The 18,483-nt window shown below is 51.8% G+C and overlaps 8 protein-coding genes across 8 annotated transcripts; 3 read left to right on the top strand and 5 right to left on the bottom strand.

Moving 5' to 3' along the window:
- Positions 1-300: 300 nt before the first annotated feature.
- M436DRAFT_84731 (uncharacterized protein) lies at positions 301-2,702 on the bottom strand (the record flags this gene model as incomplete). Its single annotated transcript, XM_013568969.1, has 3 exons — positions 301-1,620; positions 1,712-2,346; positions 2,399-2,702. 3 exons carry the CDS (start codon positions 2,700-2,702, stop codon positions 301-303), a joined length of 2,259 nt encoding a protein of 752 aa, XP_013424423.1.
- Positions 2,703-3,913: 1,211 nt separating this feature from the next.
- Positions 3,914-4,788, bottom strand: M436DRAFT_75454 (SIS domain-containing protein; the record flags this gene model as incomplete). The annotated part of the gene is made up of 2 exons (XM_013568968.1): positions 3,914-4,363; positions 4,417-4,788. The coding sequence occupies 2 exons, from the start codon at positions 4,786-4,788 to the stop codon at positions 3,914-3,916; spliced, it is 822 nt and encodes a 273-aa protein (XP_013424422.1).
- A 1,238-nt stretch (positions 4,789-6,026) lies between these two features.
- M436DRAFT_11375 (Rad4-domain-containing protein) lies at positions 6,027-9,099 on the top strand (the record flags this gene model as incomplete). Its single annotated transcript, XM_013568787.1, has 6 exons — positions 6,027-6,563; positions 6,621-6,809; positions 6,869-7,229; positions 7,310-7,899; positions 7,951-8,484; positions 8,917-9,099. Coding segments are annotated over 6 exons (2,394 nt in total), but the record flags the coding sequence as incomplete, so codon positions are not given.
- A 1,857-nt stretch (positions 9,100-10,956) lies between these two features.
- Positions 10,957-11,493, top strand: M436DRAFT_84728 (uncharacterized protein; the record flags this gene model as incomplete). The annotated part of the gene is made up of 1 exon (XM_013568967.1): positions 10,957-11,493. One exon carries the CDS (start codon positions 10,957-10,959, stop codon positions 11,491-11,493), a length of 537 nt encoding a protein of 178 aa, XP_013424421.1.
- Positions 11,494-11,809: 316 nt separating this feature from the next.
- M436DRAFT_66534 (oligosaccharide translocation protein RFT1) lies at positions 11,810-13,497 on the bottom strand (the record flags this gene model as incomplete). The annotated part of the gene is made up of 3 exons (XM_013568921.1): positions 11,810-12,025; positions 12,081-12,798; positions 12,854-13,497. The coding sequence occupies 3 exons, from the start codon at positions 13,495-13,497 to the stop codon at positions 11,810-11,812; spliced, it is 1,578 nt and encodes a 525-aa protein (XP_013424375.1).
- A 272-nt stretch (positions 13,498-13,769) lies between these two features.
- M436DRAFT_84726 (acyl-CoA N-acyltransferase) lies at positions 13,770-14,410 on the top strand (the record flags this gene model as incomplete). The annotated part of the gene is made up of 2 exons (XM_013568966.1): positions 13,770-13,888; positions 13,942-14,410. The coding sequence occupies 2 exons, from the start codon at positions 13,770-13,772 to the stop codon at positions 14,408-14,410; spliced, it is 588 nt and encodes a 195-aa protein (XP_013424420.1).
- A 779-nt stretch (positions 14,411-15,189) lies between these two features.
- On the bottom strand, positions 15,190-15,994 carry M436DRAFT_53965 (uncharacterized protein; the record flags this gene model as incomplete). Its single annotated transcript, XM_013568813.1, has 3 exons — positions 15,190-15,403; positions 15,461-15,835; positions 15,906-15,994. 3 exons carry the CDS (start codon positions 15,992-15,994, stop codon positions 15,190-15,192), a joined length of 678 nt encoding a protein of 225 aa, XP_013424267.1.
- A 505-nt stretch (positions 15,995-16,499) lies between these two features.
- On the bottom strand, positions 16,500-18,303 carry M436DRAFT_75449 (6-phosphogluconate dehydrogenase-like protein; the record flags this gene model as incomplete). Its single annotated transcript, XM_013568965.1, has 4 exons — positions 16,500-16,940; positions 17,000-17,428; positions 17,485-18,079; positions 18,284-18,303. 4 exons carry the CDS (start codon positions 18,301-18,303, stop codon positions 16,500-16,502), a joined length of 1,485 nt encoding a protein of 494 aa, XP_013424419.1.
- Between the last annotated feature and the right edge of the window lie 180 nt (positions 18,304-18,483).

Below are 18,483 nucleotides of genomic sequence, written 5' to 3'. Positions count from 1 at the left end.
TTATCTGAGATATGAGACAACGTAAAATATCATTCAAATAATGCCAAACACCTTGCAGATTTGTTTGTGATGCGTCTCATGTAACTGCTCGCAATAGCGTCAATGGATCCGCGAAGCTTGGCTGTCTGTAGATATTACTATCGGGTAAGAAGTGACAGGAAGAGGAAAGTGTACAAGGAGTAAGTTTGAATCGTGACATTCTGTCTGTACATTATTACGCACTTCCATACCATGAGGCTACAAACGAGATAGGCTCCTTCCTAAGTACCAGAAAGCACAGCTTGATTAGTCTTGGTCCGTTCAATCCCGATTGACGACGCGCAGACTGCGTCGAGGAGCGAGAACAGTGCCCCAGAAAGATGGGGTGTTACCCGCCAGCAAGTCCTCAGGCGCACCGCTATCATCGCTACTCCTTCTCATCAAGAATCCTTCCACACTACTTTGACCAGCAGTGTCTGTTCTATATGCTTCGGTGAAGCCTTCACCCCAGTCATTGTTGCGGTTGCCACTTCCCTTACCACTAGCATTTTCACTCGAAGTCCAAGGGCGACGATCATTCGAGCCACCACTTGAGGAGCCTGCTCCTGCGGGCATGAGACCTGCAATGGTCGGGTGGTTCTTTTCGTTGAGTGCTTGTTGCTGGGCCATCTCGACATGGCGTTTGTAGAGTTGGAGACGCTTGCGGTAGAGCCAGGCGCAGAATGCGAGATAGCAGACAATCACAAAGAGGATACCTGCAATCACACCAGCGACAATAGCACCGATGTTAGGACCACTGCTGCCTTTGTGTTCTGACCCGGAGTTGCTGCTGGGGGCGCCTGTGGCTGTAGCAGTCGAGCTGGAAGTCACAGTGCTGTAGATGATTGGACTGCCTGTCTTCAAAGGTCCGTCGACTGGTGTCTGGGCTGGTGCTGTGATAGTGGCTCCGCCCTGACCGTTGCCACCGATGACCGAGACAACGATATCAGGCACTTGATAGCCGTAAGAACCCTCGAGGCCACCTGGGCTGCTACCATTGGCTAGTTGGGCTGGCTGTTGGTTGAAAGGGTTGGTACGAGCATTGGAGATCCAATTATTAGAGCTCGAGCCATTAGGCGACGCTCCACCGCCGGTCGCAGACGCACCAGATGCTGATGCTGCAGCTGCATCGGAAGAACTTCCAGAAGTGCCAGAAGATGTGGCAGAATTCGAGTCAGAGCCTCCGCTCAACGCATTGAACCCAGTCGCCCATTCCAGGGTGCTTGCATCTAACACGTAAATACCAGGACTGTCGCAGCTAAGTTGATCGCCAACATAACCACCGACTACCACCATCTGACCATCCCACATCTGACATGAGTGTCCGGCTCTACCAGGTGGTACTGACTGCGAACTCTGGTCGACCTGAATCCAGGTGAAAGAAGGAACGGTAAGAATCCAAAGGTCGTCGTACTGTGTCTGGTTACCAGCAGGTATGAGGTTCTGTCCGCCGAACATGTGAACCTGATACGAGCTGCCATCCGAGGCGGCTGCTACTGCAGCACATGGGTTCACGCGAATCTTTGGTGTAGGTCCGCTCGTTGCTTGCTTGTACCAGGTCGAGGTAGCGATGTCATAGACGTCGATGACATTCATTTGTGTCTGTGGTTGTCAGCAGGTCTTCTCACAACAACAAGACGATTGTCCATTTCGAGAGCACGATCGTATCGTGGAGAATTAGGGATTGACTTACGAATGTATCCTCTGTACCTCCAGCCAAACCGAGAAGGATGCCTTGGTCGCCGAAACCAGGTATGTATACAAGCAGACCATCGGCGCGTTCTGGGAATCCTGCACTGTCTTGAGCACCTCCATCGGTGACATTACGCCAAACACCATCGCTGCCTGCAGCTTTGTTGTCCGATAGAGAGGCTACTTGAGTGTTTTGATATCCGGGGAAGGTGAACTCGATCAAAGATTTGATGTAGATTCGTGCGACTTGATTTGACCAGCCTGCGGTCGTGTGAGTATCTTCGTGTCCGCCAAAGTAGAAGCCACGACCCAATGATGGCACCGAGGCGCCGGCGCCTTCAGCTGCACGCTGTACTTGTTGGTTGCCAGACTGGGCATGATCGCCGGACGACGTTGTAGGGTTGTTGTGTTCATACCACTGTGAGGTTATGGCGTTGTACTCCCAGAGCGAGAAGGCTGTTGGTGTGTCGATTGGATTGTCTGAGAACTCTCCACCGTAAAGGAACACAGATTCATGCGAGTTCCACAAGAAGCCGTTTGACACGTTGGGAGGGCCGGATGGTTGCGGTAGGCCGGTCAAGGAAGGGCTCGAGATCTGCCAGCTCTTGGTAAGGTCCATTGACAAAAAGTCGTTGTCTGGAGGATTACTATTAGCAGTTTCTCACAAGAATTCGCGTAACACCCTTACTCCACTTGTTCTGAGTTTGCCCAGGCTCAGTCGTGGCTTGTCCACCATAGATGTAAAGTGTTCCGTTGACCACGGCAGATTGGTGTGACCATCGTGTGCATACATCGGTTGGGCTGTCCGCTCGAGTCTCAAGTACCAACTTCCTTCCATGAGGTACAGCTCGACTGTCGACACCTATACTGGGCGCCGCATCGCTCCCCGTTAGGACCGGTTGTTGTATGAACGGAAGAGTCGCTGCGAGGATAAGGGCAACCGCGCCTAGTTTTAGGAGATAGCGGTTGTTTGGAGGATTAATAGTATCCATTGTCCCATCTCTTTCTCTTGGCTCGAAGCTCTTGTCGTTTGGGTTCGGTCGCATGCCTGCTATATGTAATGTGCCAGCCGATTTGTATAGTATATCAAGTTCTTTGGTTGTAGATCGATAGCGTTGCGCTGACGAGACTGATCACAGTCTATCGAGTTGAGGGTTCAGGTCATGCGAGTTTGGGTGCACAAAGTTGCAAGTCAAAGAAGAAGTTGAGTCTCCCCAATTAACAACCGCGCATGAACTGGTGAAGATCACACGTCACAAACGCCATTGATATGCCGCTACAAGGTACAAAGCAATACAAACCAGATATAAGGCACAGGGTTCTGGCTCGCGTGCAGCGCTACCGAGCCGAAAAATAGATTGAATCGTCCGAAATGTGACGTTGATCGCATCGAGGACAGCTAGAGGCTTGAACAAATAGGAGGTGTGGTGCTACGGGATGCCTCTTTGGCGGGGGGGTGCGGTGTAAGATGTCGTCACAGAACAAGTTTTGGCAGAGGAAGACGGCTGGAGAGGCTTCGCACGGCCAATCACTTGATGATCAACCGGCGTCGTTGCCCATTGCAGGCAGGACTGAGACACCGACACCTCGAGGCGGAGTATAAGGATCATGTCCTGCACGCTTGCGCGAATGTACATGTTGTCGCGCTTCCTCACAGCAAACAGATTTTGGAGTGACAGTCGGTGGTGGAACAGCCTTTCGCTGCTCAAGAGCTGAATTTCTGTCGCGTTCCAAATAACAGAACGCGTTCTCATCTCACACACCAGAAACTCAACCATGTCGATTCTGACTACCCAGATTGCTCAACAGGGGATCCACTTCAGCCACCCTGGTCCTCGCAGCTTCGAGTTGACCCAGGACACTGCCGTTGAGCAAACCAGAGATTGTTATGCAACGCAGCTTCTGTCCTTCCTAATGACCTGACGCCCAAATGAGAGAGTAGAGTGAAGACTTTGCCTCGGGTTCCAACAAAAGAGAGTGCCTTGTGCAGATTATGGGCGTATGCAACCAAAGAGGTCGATAAATTCTGTCATAACTCGTGGTCTGATTCAAGCCAAAAGTATGGTTGTGAAGAGGTTGAAAGATTGCAGATCCAATTACCAGCATCGGATGTGCTCTTTCAAGACAGCGGCCTTGAGGTCCGTCCTAAAAAAAAAATGGGTCTTGGGTTCGCGGCATTGTTTGCCGTGACTAAAACCTTTGTTCAGAGATCGCTCTGCGCAGAGAGACTCGGAGATGGTAGCTCGAGAGGAACAATCTCGAGAGGCGTCACAGGCTGTTGACAAGCATCGGCTATGGTCTTTACGGATTCTCTGGTCACTGCTCCAATGGCACCTCCAGGGTGGTTCCTTTTGAAGGTCTTGCCCTTGTTCTCATGCAGCTGGTCTGCGACAGTGAGCGCTAGCATGTCGCCGATAGCAATCTGCACTGTTGTGGATGTGGTTGGTGCCGATACGCCGAACGATACTTCTTCCAGCTCAAACAGGGGTGCTGGAAGCAGAATTCCATTCTCATGCTCTTTCAGGAGGGGGCATTCGGATGCTTTCGATTGCGACGTCAGGGCTACGATCTGGAGTTGGCGAGGAAGGTGAGGAAGAAGGTTGAGCAGCTCGGGGGTCTTGCCGCTGTATGAGATGAAGAATAAGACATCGTGCTGCACAACTCTGTCAGTACCCTGGACGTCCTCTCTTGTAGCACTCGACATACCTCGCGGATATCGCCAAGATCACCATGTGCGGCCTCGGCAGCATGCATGAAGCTGGCTGCAATGCTCAGACTCTTCAACGTTGCGACAGTCTTTCTGCCGACAAGACCGCTCTTGCCAACACCACAAACAATCACCTTTCCTCCGGCAACTTGTGATCTGGTGATGCATTCCACTGCTCGGAGCAGTCCCTCTCTGGCATGGGGATCTGTCTGGTACAACCTTGTGACATGTGATAGGGCGGTCGCTTCGATGGACAGGACTCGAGTGGCGCGATCAAGGATGGATGTCGACTCTGAGTCGTGGATAGTCGATGGGGGAGTCACCATCATGCGTTGACGCTTGCACGGTCTGGGAGAAGGTGAGGAGTGCATGTTGTCGTTGAGAGTGTCAGAAACCTTGTAGGTATGCGTAGAGATGTTAGGGTGATTGTGAGCGGGATATGCTGTGATAAGAAGAGTCGCAAGGGTGTAAAGGGTCTAGAGTGTTGACAGGGACTACTTGTATGTATCGCTAGGCAGTGCTCTTTCATGTGATGGCCAGGAAGGACAGCAGGATCCCAGCCAGAGATAATGAGATATTCCATCGTCTACCCCAGCGTCTAGATCCTACCCATCTCGATCCGCTCCATGGACACACTAGTACGCCCGTCATGGATCGAATCGCAGCAATCGGCCATCATTAGTCATCGACAGCCAACCATTCTTCGGTGGAACCCTTTGTTCACAGCGGTGGCTTTGCTTGGGCCGTTTTTTGTTGGAAGTACACGGTCAGTGCTTCTCCATATCTGCGACAAGCTTTTTGACGTATTCGATCTTTGCATGAGTAAGACAGTCAGCCATCTCTTGAGTGTGAAGCCTGGCAACAGGCTAGGGGATAGACATGCCACTGCAGTTGTCGAGGAGGCCGCGGATGCTGTTGTATTCATCGTCTTATCGGTCGAATGATATTCAATATGGATGTACGTGTTGGGCTTCTGGAAGGTGATTCGCGTTAGACACGTTCGGTACGCGAATGCCCGATTGGCCTGACACCAAGATTAGATTGAGTCGGATCTTGAAAGTGTCCGACTCCGTTGCACGCGATTTCGATCGGCGTTGTCGCGATTCCTGCATGGTTTCTGGAGTCTCTGTCCGGTCACGAGTATCAGCCGGGGAACATGTATACTTGTACGTTTTCTGTACATGAAGAGGGTGGTGCTTTTCCAGATGCCAGATACAGATTGCGGTGACTCGATTCGGACGGTGGTGAATGTCTTGGTGAGCGTAGTCGAGTACCCAGGTTGAGCGTGTAGCCAGCGCGTTGCGGTTCTGGATTTTGGCTACGTCATGCCGAGCACAGAAACGCGACTTTCTTCACGCTCTCGTCCGAGGCATTCGCATACCGTTCGACCATCAGACAGTTGGGATAAAAGTACTTTCATTTCACAGTGTGGTGACGGGCGAGTCTTCTTGAAAGGTTGACAGCTTCTTTGAAATGCTGTCCAGGTCAAAATCGCTCCATTGGCTAAGCTTATACCACTTACACACTTGGCGCAATGGCTCCCTCTACGGCGCAAAGTAAGGCGCAAACCAGAGCGCAGGATAGAATCGCTGCTGTTCACAGTGCATCCAGGAGATCTAAGCGAAATGCTCCTGTTCCCGATGACGGTCGCGATGTCTACCGCAGCCTGATTTCTGAAGCATCCATTCCGGAAGCGGTTGAACGGCCTCTCAAGAAACCAAGACTTGGAAGACAACGACCGACACAAGTCTCAACTACTATCAACGAGTCCTCTACTTCATCACACCAAAGGTCCGGAGATGGCAAACAGACTACACAAGGTCAAGCCTCTGGAGATGAAAATTCATCCAAGCCGCAGCAAACCATCGTTGATTCTGACGAGTCCGAAGACGATGATATGGACTGGGAGCAAGTCGGTCTGGATCATGTCGCACCCAAATCCTCGACGTCTCGAAAGGAAGACGAGTTTGGGGACATATCACTTGAAATCAGCACCAAGCAAGCTCAAAAGAGAGCGATAGCGAAACGGAAGCCTGCTACCACTGCAGAGAAGTTGCTTCGACTCGAAGCCCACGAGGCTCATCTGCTCTTCCTCCTATTCCATGTTCATGTTCGCAATGCTTGGTGCAACATGCCAGCAGTCAAGGTCTGCTCATCTGTTGTTTGCTCTTCTGGGTGCCCCGACGAGGCTGACAATCCTTAGAACAAATTGAAAGCAATACTCATGCCAGAGATCGTATCGTTGCTACACCCTGATCAGTCTCTCATCCAATTCGGACAGTCAGAGCAGTTCCTGACCGGGCTCCAGAAGGCTGTTTTCGTGTGGAAGCACAAGTTCAACGTTACAGCTTCTGGCATACGCCGTCCATACTGGGCCGAAGGGACCGAGGGTGTTAAAGAGGTAATCAAGAAGACTCGCAGAATCTTGGCAGTATGCTAACCACTGCTTAGCAAATCAGGAACATCCAAGAAGAGATGCCTCCCGTTGAGAAACATGACTTCGTCAAGGCAGCTTCAACCCTCTCAGGCTCCCAAGACGTGGGTGCACAGCTGTTCTGTGCCCTGCTCAGGTGTGTTGGTGTTGAGGCTCGACTAGTCTGCTCATTGCAAATCCTTCCCTTTGGTGCATCTGCAACCAAATCAACCACCCCAATCAGAGGCAAGCCGACTTTATACGCGGGTAGCGACAAGGACAACACAAGTGCAGGAGAGACGTCTGGTGGTTCTGCATCTGAAGGGTCGAGCTCCTCTCGACGCAGGATCATCGCTCCTGGCCGCGTTCGACGAATGGGAAACGCAACTCTCAACGCAGGTTCCACCATGCCAGGACCTAAACCACCTGGTAAGAAGTTAAGATGATCAGATCAAATCTCAGTGCTAAAGACTCGATAGCCAGGAGGAAGAAGCGACCAGTTCGTACGCTTGACTATCCAGTATACTGGGTAGAAGCTTTCAACGAAGCTTACCAGAAATGGGTGCCCGTGGACGCTGTAGTAACGGGTACAGTCGCAAAACCGAGCAAGTTAGAGCCACCTGCTTCTTACGAGGCAAACGCTTTGACTTATGTGGTAGCCTTCGAAGACAATGGCATCGCCAGAGATGTGACTCGTCGCTACACGAAAGCCTACAATGCGAAGACTCGCAAATTGAGAGTGGAGATCACAGAAAGAGGAGAAGAGTGGTGGCGTAAGGCGCTCAAAGTATTCCGAAGACCAGCCTACCTCGATCGCGACCAAGTTGAAGATGCTGAACTTGCGAAGAAAGACGCCGCAGAGGGGCTGCCAAATAACGTTCAGGACTTCAAAGATCACCCCTACTATGCTTTGGAACGGCATCTTAAGAGACACGAAGTCATCTGGCCCAAAAGAGCAAGCGGTAAAGTCACAGTAGGGAAGGGGGCGCTAGAACCTGTTTACCGTCGTAGCGATGTGCACATCGTACGCAGTGCCGATAAATGGTACCGATTCGGCCGCGAGATAAGGGTGATCGAATTTTCTGATTGCTGTACGAACTTGACTGACCATATACTCCAGCCGAACGAACACCCCCTGAAGCATGTACCTGCAAGAGTATCAAAGAGCCGTGCTCAGGATCCAGATGATGTCGATATGGATGAACCGCCGGCCACAGCGCTCTATGCTTTCAACCAAACGTCCTTATACGTACCACCTCCTGTTGTCAATGGCAGAATCCCGAAGAACGCTTTTGGCAATCTTGACATCTATGTCCCATCAATGGTGCCTCCCGGAGGATATCACATCCGGCATGCATTGGCCAAGAACGCGGCTCGACTTCTTGGTATCGACTATGCCGATGCTGTAACCGGCTTCCAGTTCAAAGGACGTCATGGCACAGCTATCACATCTGGTGCTGTTGTCGCAGAAGAGTATCGTGAGGCTGTCGAAGCTGTCATCGAAGGCTTCCAGTACGAACAGGAGAACGAAGAATCACGATTGTACAGCTTGGAATGTCTGAAACTTTGGCGACGCTTCCTGGCTGGTCTGCGTATCAAAGAGAGATTGAGCGAATATACTACTACAGGACCAAAAGCTGTCAAGCCAGACCTTGTCAAGGCTGAGATGGATGAAGCAGAGGAAGTAGAAGATGACCCAACGGAGGCTGGCGGCTTCTTTCCCGATGCAGGAGCAATCACAGCGCCGACCGCCCATCAATTCAAAGATGCTCCCGAGCCTGATCACAGGTATGATTTTGCTGAGCAGGCACCCCGGCTTAGGAGACAGAGGAAAACACAGGTCGAAAGCGATCCCGAGAGCGACGACCAGAGCGAAGAAGAGTACATACCGTCACCTCGAAAGCCACCTGTCAGACGTCGTCGCATGTTGAGCGAAAGTCCGCCCGCCGCAGAAGATGAGCACTATGACCCACATCAATATGGAGGTGGGTTCGTGCAAACCGTTGTCGTAGAAAGCACAACATCAGATGGCGGCTTCCTCCCGGATGCAAACGCAGAAGGAATGGGAGGTGGACTCATACAGGAGAACAACGATGCGTCAGGAGCTCACGATGTTGGTGGTGGCTTTGTGCCTGAGACGGCCAACTCTGAGGCAGTTGATGGGACTGGCAGTGGTTTCATACCAGATGACGATACTGCGCTCGAGTCTGGAGGTGGATTTGTCCCCGAAGTCGCCGACGAGACATTCGCAGGCGGATTCTTGCCTGAGACATCATCACATGAAGGTCAACCGACCACTGAAACAGTATCGAAAGAAGCGCCCGAGAACTCACAGGAGGATGTCGATAGCACCATGCCTGACAAGCAGGAGGAAGACACTTTTGATCCTGATGAGGCAGAAGACACCTTTGATCCTGATGAGATGGAAACCACGATCTTCCCCCTGCCTCGAGAGGACTCGACAGACGCTCACCAAAAGGAACAGGAAGAAGAAGACGACCATGGATCGTTGTTGTCTCATGATCCCGAGGATGATGACGCAGAGCCCGATTGGTTACATAGCGACTAGTTGAATTCCACACAACACGTCGGTGAGGTATACTTTTTTTCTCTTATCGACTCCATGGCTCTTGTATGTCGTAGGCGCTGTCAGGATACTGGTAGGTAGCGTGCAACGTAAGTCTTTGGTGTAGCAAAGTATTCTCCTCTCCTCAGCTCCTGCCTCTACACGGTCACAAGCAAAACAAGAGCAAAACATTGGCAAAACAGAACCCCACCCACTGTGTAGGTGGGGAGACAAACCCCGCCGGTTGGCTGAGTTATGCTCTTTGAAGATCCAGGTCCAAGTCCAGATCCAGAATTACTCGGAGCGAATTACTGATAACGCTTCGGAGCGAATTATGGTCAACGCTGGGAATCGAACCCAATGCCTCCCCCGAGGCTCGCGACCATGTTGAATAGTCAGAGGACCGTTGCGCCAAAGCGCCGACAGTCGGGAGGCACAGGGAAGGGAGACTTGCTAGTATATATGGCATGTTCTCTGTGAAAAGTCTATCGTCCCTGTGTGGAAAGGTATGTCTCGTTGATTACTATCAAAATGCAAAGTTCTTTCACTAAACGGTTGATATCCACTGAGAGTCGTGTCATCACCGCCTCTCTATGGACTTAGCTGTCATCTGGAAAGAACTGTGCATTGTGATGGTCACATGTAGTGGTATCATTTCTCTGCACTGAAGTCCACGCATCTCATCCTCCTCCCATGGAGATCTGGGCGCTATCAAAAGGCATAACGATCTCTAGACTAGAGACATATCCAAAGAAAGACCGGCGGTGGTTGATCACCCGTGTTGGCTCTGATCCGGTCCCCAGCCTGACCACATAGGTCCAGCTTCGCCTGCCACGACTTCAGACTCCCTTCTATATTGCACGTACGCACGAAGTGTTACAACCTACCGTGTTCGTCTGCCGAAGTACTGTTCTCTCCCAACGTTCATTCATAAGCATAGCCCGGATCCCTTTCTATACTCTTATCTCGAGTTCATGTTCCATTGCACGCTTGCAACGAGGACGATCGATCTCAAAGAGGATCTATGGGGATTGTAACTCGTGGGATTGTCGGTCAGGGACGCCGTTGTCGTCGTTGGTGTGCTTTGCGTGGATCTTGTATGAGAGTCAGACTCACGGAGCTTCCGCAGAATGATGAGATCTTGCTCAGGAGAGTCACTGTTTCTACGAACCATGTCCGAAGCCTGTTGAGAAGAAAGAGACATGCAAGCATCAGGTTGCTTTTGTAGTTCTGGAGTGAAGGAAGAAAGTGTGCTCACAAAACATCCGAAGCTCCGTCAGTACTTTGTGAACAGATAGTTCAGTGCTGTTTTGTTTGGAATACTGCTATGATTCTCTGCAGACCACGTTCACTTTCTCACTTCACTTGAGTCAGCGATGTCCTCGCACAGCAGTGAATGTATATCGTCACATGCAAGTGTGGTCTGAACATGGTATTGCCGCGACGACCACTCACACTCCCCAAGCCGCACCACCTCTCAAGCCGCTCGACGACTAAGCCGCTCGACGACTAAGCAGGACGACTAAGCAACCAAGCCGCACAATAACTATAAAAGCAACCATGTCAGTCGCGTTTCATCACCGTATGCGCACTCAATACATTTCTCCCACGTACAACCATCACCACTACGGCTTCGCCATCCACGCGTTTGGCCAATTCGAGAGAAACACCACCTGCATTGCTCCCATTGAGCTCAGGATCCCCAACCACGAGCCCACCACCTACTTCGACGTCATCACCTTCACCAAAGACACCTACCACATAGCCGTCATCGCCATCATCGCTATCAACATGAGCGCCCCCTCCCGCGAGCAGTGCATGGCTGCCCCCACTCCTGGCCGCTTCGTGTCTGATGTCAATCGTATTGGTCCTGATGGCAGAATTCTTCCCGCTGGTGCTGCTTTTGCTGCTGCTGCTGCTGCTGCTGCTGCTGAGCAGGAGGCTCGCAGAAGAGCTGACGACCAGACCTTTGCTACTGCTGCTGCCGTCAGCCGCGAGGTCGAGCGCGAGAACGCTGGCGAGAAAAAGTCTCTCCTTCGTCGTGTTGGCAGCAAGATCGCTTCTGTCTTCAAGCGTGATCAGGAGAAGATGAACTAGGGTCTTCGTGAGTCGTGCTTTCCTTTTGGTTTCTTTGGTTGCCCAGCTGACTTCCTTCTCTTAGCCCGTTCGCTCTTCTCAACGCGACTCAGTCATCTATGAGTCGTCCATCGCAAAGCACAATGCATTGCGCATGGCTGCATCGTCCAAGGAGATCGAAGCAGGAGAGAACTTGAAGCAGGACAATCTTAAACAGTCGGAGTGGCGGGATCGACACGGAACGCACTCAGAAGGAAGGCGGAAATGAAAGGAGCGACTTCTTCATACGAAAATTCAAAATGAAAACTCTTGCACAAACTCTTTTTCTACGTGCCTTTTATCGTCCTACTTGCTTGTACACGTGAATCAAGAACTTGCGCTCCGACACTGCCAGTGCAACAGCAAAGACGCCTGTGATGGCACCGATTCTGGCAAGTTCGCCAACGACTCCATATTTCGATAAGATTCCAGTCGTCGCTTTGAAGATACTGGGCACCACGGCAGCGATGGCGATACTCGCTGCCGAAGGCAGAATCTTTGTAACATCGAAAGACTATCAATTCATTAGCACACAACTCCCAAGAGACAAGGGACAGAGCGAACATTACCTGCCCCCTCTTCGCAAAAAAGCTTTTGACAAACGACAAGTTGAATATGATCCTACACGCCATGTTGACGCAATTGGCCCAGACCAACCCTTTAGCTCCCAGCTCCAACACCCTGAGGAACAAATACGCTGACCCTGCGAAAGCTGCAAAGAACCCGCTCATCCAGATTGATTGAGTGTACAGCTGCTTGTTGTCGGCTACAGCAGCAACGAAAGCCTCGGATACGCCATTCAGAGCGAGCAAAGGGATGTAGTAGCAATAGCAACCCAAGACTTCTCCGGCACCTGTGTGAGACCAGCGACTTCCGGCTACAAGGGACAAGAGAACAGGCGCGACGGTGGGACCGGCGGCGAAGGCGACAAGAGAGATCAGGGAGTAGGCTTTTAGGATGAGGGCAAGAGTGCTGTTGGCTTGTTGTACACCATCTCCAGCCTTCTTTTCGTCCTTGGAGGCCACAGATGAGGTAGTGGGTGCGCATAGCTTGGCGAAGAGATTGCGAGAGGCTTCCTCAATGGGTTGGAACAGCATGCGAGCGATGAGGCCTCCGTAATTCGAGGATAAGGCGTATGCTCCTTGGTCTTGGAGCGAGGCCAATGATGCGATTAGTATAGAATCTCCTTGTGTGAGCACATACTTGATGCTTGATTGTACCGTCAAACTCAACGACAGGTTGAGCAAAGGTTGTGAGAAGAGAGAAAGCCAGAACTTTTCAGTTTTGCTACATCGCGGTCAGTCTTCTGATTGCCTTCTTCATTCCAAAGGATCTAACAAACCTTTGGATACCACGAGGGAGTAGATAGAAGCCTTCAGACTTCGCCACAAGGACCAATCTTGCAGTGTATACCACCAACAAGGATGCAGCATAAGCCAGTTGTCCAATGGCAAAAGGCAATACACCCAAATCTTGCCCTTGTCGACTCGCCCAGACAACCAGTCCAACAGTAGCAAACGTCTTCATGATCGTCGCAGCAGCCTCAGCAGAAGCACGAACTTTGTACAGCATCTTCTGCTGTGCAGCCACAAAGCTAGGCTCAGCAAACAACTCAATCATCGCAGCCAACCCATACACCCTCAATGATGGAACCAGGAAAGGTACTTTAGGAATCTCAGTCTGCAGATACAGCTCTGCAAGTGCATAGCTCAATGGTACTCCAGCAGCGATGGCCAGATATGACATGTTGATTACCGCTTGCGTGCCATCGGCTCTTCGTTGCAAAGCCACTCGCAAGCTTTCGCGTGCAAAGTAGAGAACTGAGATACAGTACAACTCCAATTGTACATTGACACCCAGCAATTCAGGAGATAGAAAGCGAAGGAGGATTTGGTTCAAGGCGAAAGTAAGAGCGCGGGAGCCGATTTGTAGGAGAATGAGAAAAGAGGCTCCTTTGGCCGATGCAGAGACGGCATTGTCGCTCATGTTTGAATCATCCAGCAGTTCCTCGTGTCCAGAGGTTCCAAGAAGCCCTTAACTGTGTCCTGAGAACTGATTATTGATTGGTGTTCATAGACAAGGAGGCTAGAATTTGGAGACGTTGCAGGAGTGACGTGGAGCACGAGCAGGGTTGTACCATAGACATGAATTAAATTGTATGACTCAAAACAAGAAACAGAAGATCTATCTTGACCTCCACAACCAACGAACAACTCTACCTAAAGGACAGAAACTCCTCTTGTTGAGTAACCGGCAAGATGGCAGAATCCAAACAAGAGCCCATCGTTACCGAACGATTGATCCTCCGCCAAATTCAACCTTCCGACTCCGAAGCCGTCTTCGCATTTACGTCTCTTCCTTCTGTGATGAGCTACACGTCCGCCTCTCCCCGCGCCTCTCCCGCCTCTAAAGATCTGACCATAGCAAAAGTTCTCGCAAGCCTCATACCGAAGTCCATCAAGTGACCACCTACCTTGCCGAACGCACCTCAGGCCCCAACATCTACAACTTCTCCGTCTGTCTCAAAGACTCCACCAACACAGTCATCGGTCTCCTGGGTAGTCCTTCATACCCAGAGATTGGCTATATCTTCTCACCCGCATATGCAGGGCAAGGATATGCCACTGAAGCTCTGCTTGCTTTTACCCCAGCATTGTTTGCTGTGATGCCTGTGGAACAGACTCTTGCAGAAGCTCATGTGGACACGGAGAACGTGGCTAGTTTGAAATTGCTGGAGAGATGTGGGTGGCAGAGGGGAGAGGTGGAGGAGAGGGCTTACACGAGTCCGCTTCTTGGACTCAGAGATAGTGTGTGCTACAAGATTGCTAGGGAGGGGTATGAACTAGAGGACATGACGAAGAAGGAAGAGGAAGAGGCATTCGTGCCGGATCTGCGATGATTGTGATGCCCTACTCAAAGACAAGAGCATATATCTGATAGTTTTTTGATACTTCACATCAATGCCTCTTTAGCTCAGTTGGTAGAGCGCGGCACTAGTAATGCCGAGGTCACCGGTTCGACTCCGTTAGGAGGCAGCAATTTTTGGTGCTTTTTTTGCACCATGTTGTAGCATTACACGTTTTTCTGAGTGTAGCCTTTATGGTCTGCACGCATTGGTTTTGCTGATGGTGTTGTGGATGAGTGCTGGAAGAGATTGTGGCATGGCTGAGATTCGTCGGAAGCCCGCTGCATAAAACTTTGTGCGAAGCGTTCACTAACACCGACCCTGACCCACATGTAACATGCTATAAGCAAGCAACTATCTTCTTGCGATAATAATCTGCTCGATACTACTCGTGTGCATGAGTCTAGGTTCACGAGTGCTCAAGAACTATATGGCACTACTACGATGAGCAGAGTAAGTTGCTGAGAACCTGTCTGTCACTCGATGTGGTTACAGTCAAGATTTACGATGGTGTCTTTATAGCTTCATGGCTTCATAGCCAGATGTTTGGAGAACTACAACACAAAGAAAGGTTCCAGGGCGATCAGGGTTGCTCACAAGGGTGATATAGAAAGACCGCAAGTGACGAGTAGGATAGGTCAGATGTGCTGTCTATCGACAGGCTGTTTGATTTCTGTTATGGGTATCTGAACAACGCACTTGATACTCTGTGCATCTCTCTCGAACGACTGTTCCTCATTGTCCCCTTCTCTTCCTGTATGGATGGGTATGCCTCAACCTCCTTTTCTGGGGGCGCCGGGCGGAGGAGTGCCTCCTTGAGCAGCGCGCTGGGCAATCTTTCTCCTCTCACCATCCAAGACCATTCTGATTCTGTCGAGAGCTTGGTCCTTGCCCTTGGGAGCTTTGCAGTCGTTTACAGTGTATGGCGGACTGATAATCACGGCATCGCTGACGACTATCTCCTGTCCGTGCCAGCGGGTAGGGAGCCTATTTTGTATGAGTTAGTTGATGTGATATAAAGGTATGAACGAGGCAGCAACGCACAATCGCTTCAAGGCATCAAAGATCTGCTGAGCCTCGCGGCTGACACCCTTGCCCTTGTTGGCTTCTTGTTCGCGCAGCTGGCGGATCTTGGCCTCTTCGCGCTCGCGCAACTTCTTAATGTCGACGGGGGCGATGGGAGGCTGGACAGTAGCGGCGGTCTGTTTGGCAGCATTCGAGTCTAGCGAGACGATGTCGAATGACGAGATGTGCTGGATGGGGATGATGTGGTAGTCGCCGGGCTGGTTGGACAGAGTGGACGACGGGTTCGGAGGAGCGGGCGCGGTGTTGATGGCGATGATGTTCAACTTGGGGCATGCGGTGAAGAGAGTGCCCTGGAGAGTCTGCGAGTGAGGTGCGACTGTCGAGACCTTGATACTGCGGTTGGGCGCATGGTTAGTCTGGCTGGTCGCTTTGAACAGGGGCACTCGTTGGAGTTGCAGCATACCGGGCACCAATGGCAGCAGTCAAGCTGTCGATGGAGTCTGACACCTGTGCAGCGCCGGTCTTGCCAGCATTGCGCTTGACGTCGGCCATGGTATCGAGAGGTGCTGGAGTAGTCGGCACCCCGCTGTTGGAATCCATGGCCTGCCCGATCAACAACGCTTCGGACTTGTGAGCTACGCCGTCAAGGGACCAAGTTCAGAACATGCGCATTCGACCCTCAATTGGAGCAAAAGAGTAAACTCCGGAAGGGAACATGGACTGGGGGAGACAGCGGCGTCCTCTTGCTTGCTGGTCGAGAGGGCTACCATGATCATGAGACTGCCGCTCGACTTTCCACCCACAACCAGTCAAGCACGACATGCCTCAACATCTTCGACCCCAACGACCATCGTCACTTCACATCACAAGTTGCTCATAGACTGCTTCCGTGGAAAAATGTATATCATTTTAATTGTAAAGGAAATTGCTTGTTCATGACTATTGGGGTTATCTTTCGTTGCACTACGCATAGCAAGAGACCGGTGCCGCTACTTGTATGGCCCATCTGTATCTCTGCAGCCGCCACTCTTCTTGCATCGTCGTATCGTATTTTCGCTTAAGCGTTGTAGGTCGAGGCCGAAACGTCACCACCACGGCCGGTCCAGTTGACGTGGATGTCCTTGCCGACGGGGTACTTGTCGTTGGCGAACTCGGGCTTGATCTTGAAGGTGTGGGCACCGAAGTAGTCACGCTGGGCCTGGAGGAGGTTGGCGGGGAGGTTCTCGGCACGGTAACCGTCGTAGAAGGACAGAGCGGTGCTGAAGCAGGGAGTGGGGATGCCCCACTGGGCGCCCTTGGCCACAATGTTTCTCCAGCCCTCCTGTGCGTTGTGGATGGCCTTGTTGAAGAAGTCGTCGAAGAGAAGGTTCTCGAGGTCGGGGTTGTTGCGGTAGGCAGTGGTGATGTCCTTGAGGAAGACGGAGCGGATGATGCAGCCACCGCGCCACATGAGGGCAATCTCGGGCTTGTTGAGCTTCCAGCTGTACTCCTTGGCGGCCTGTCAAGTTTTGTTAGCATCGTCTTGTCCACACAGGGTGTCATCACAGCTTGACTTACGTTCTGCATGAGCATGAAGCCCTGGGCGTATGAGATGATCTTGGAGGCGTAAAGGGCCTGCTCAAGATCGTCGATGAACTTCTGCTTGTCACCAGAGAAGTTGGGGGTGGGACCCTGGAGGAGCTTGGAGGCACGGCCACGCTCCTGCTTAAGGGAGGAAAGGCAGCGGGAGAAGACAGACTCGCCAATGAGGGTGACGGGCATGCCGAGGTCGAGAGCGTTGATGGCGGTCCACTTACCGGTACCCTTCTGGCCGGCAGAGTCCATGATCTTCTCGAGAAGAGGCGAACCGTCCTCATCGTTGTAGTAGAGGATGTCACGGGTAATCTCGACAAGGAAGGAGTCGAGGACACCCTTGTTCCACTTGGCGAAGATGTCACCCATCTCCTTGTTGGAGAGACCAAGACCACGCTTCATGATGTCGTAGGCCTGCCGAAAGTCAGTAAATTGCTCATATCGAAGCAAGCTTGAGAACAAAGACTTACCTCGCAAATGAGCTGCATGTCACCGTACTCAATACCGTTGTGGACCATCTTGACGTAGTGACCAGCACCCTCGTCACCGACCCACTGGCAGCAGGCCTCGCCGTCAGACTTGGCAGAGATGCCCTGGAGGACATCCTTGATGTAAGGCCAGGCCTCGGGGTTACCACCGGGCATGATCGAGGGACCGTAACGGGCACCCTCCTCACCACCAGAGACACCGGTACCGACGAAGCGGATACCCTTGGACTGGAGGTACTTGGTGCGGCGGTTGGTGTCGGGGTAGTGAGAGTTACCACCGTCAATGATGATGTCGCCCTCCTCGATGCCACCCTCGTTCAGGAGGAGCTCAATGAAGTCGTCGACGGGCTTGCCGGCCATGACGAGCATCATCATACGGCGGGGCTTCTTGAGCTTGGCGCAGAACTCCTTGATGGAGTGAGCACCAACGATCGACTTGCCCTTGGCCTCGTTCTCGAGGAAGCGGTCGACCTTGGCGACAGTGCGGTTGAAAGCAACAACAGTGAAGCCGTGGTCGGCAGCGTTGAGGATCAGGTTCTGACCCATGACGGCCAGACCGATGAGACCGAAGTCTCCGCTGTACAAAAAGTCATGTCAGCTACAGTTACAGCTACAGCTATGGCAGGAGAAGCTGGCGTGTAGATGGAGCTCGGGTGGGGATAGCAATACTGAGTGGCAACGACATTGACGATGTTGTGTATACCGCCAACGGAATGCAACGGGAGAAATGTTCTGGTGGGATGGTGGGGCAGAGTGGGATGGAGGGTGAGGATTGACTTACACAGCAGAATCAGAAGACATTGTGGTGGTGATGGAGTGTTTGAGTTGGGAAGAGAGGCTAAGAAGTCTCTGGGCGGCTCGAGGCTTTTAAAGAAGACTGGTGTCAGTGGAGATTGTGTGAGGGAGAGAGATGATGCGGCCGGAGAAGGTGTGTTGAAAAAGCAGCCCAACACCTTTCGGAGTTACTAACGCGGAGGGGCC

The sequence above is a fragment of the Aureobasidium namibiae genome (assembly GCF_000721765.1).
Source record: "Aureobasidium namibiae CBS 147.97 unplaced genomic scaffold scaffold_17, whole genome shotgun sequence".
Classification (NCBI taxonomy): Eukaryota; Fungi; Ascomycota; class Dothideomycetes; order Dothideales; family Saccotheciaceae; genus Aureobasidium; species Aureobasidium namibiae.
This window is presented reverse-complemented; position numbering and strand designations above follow the sequence as displayed.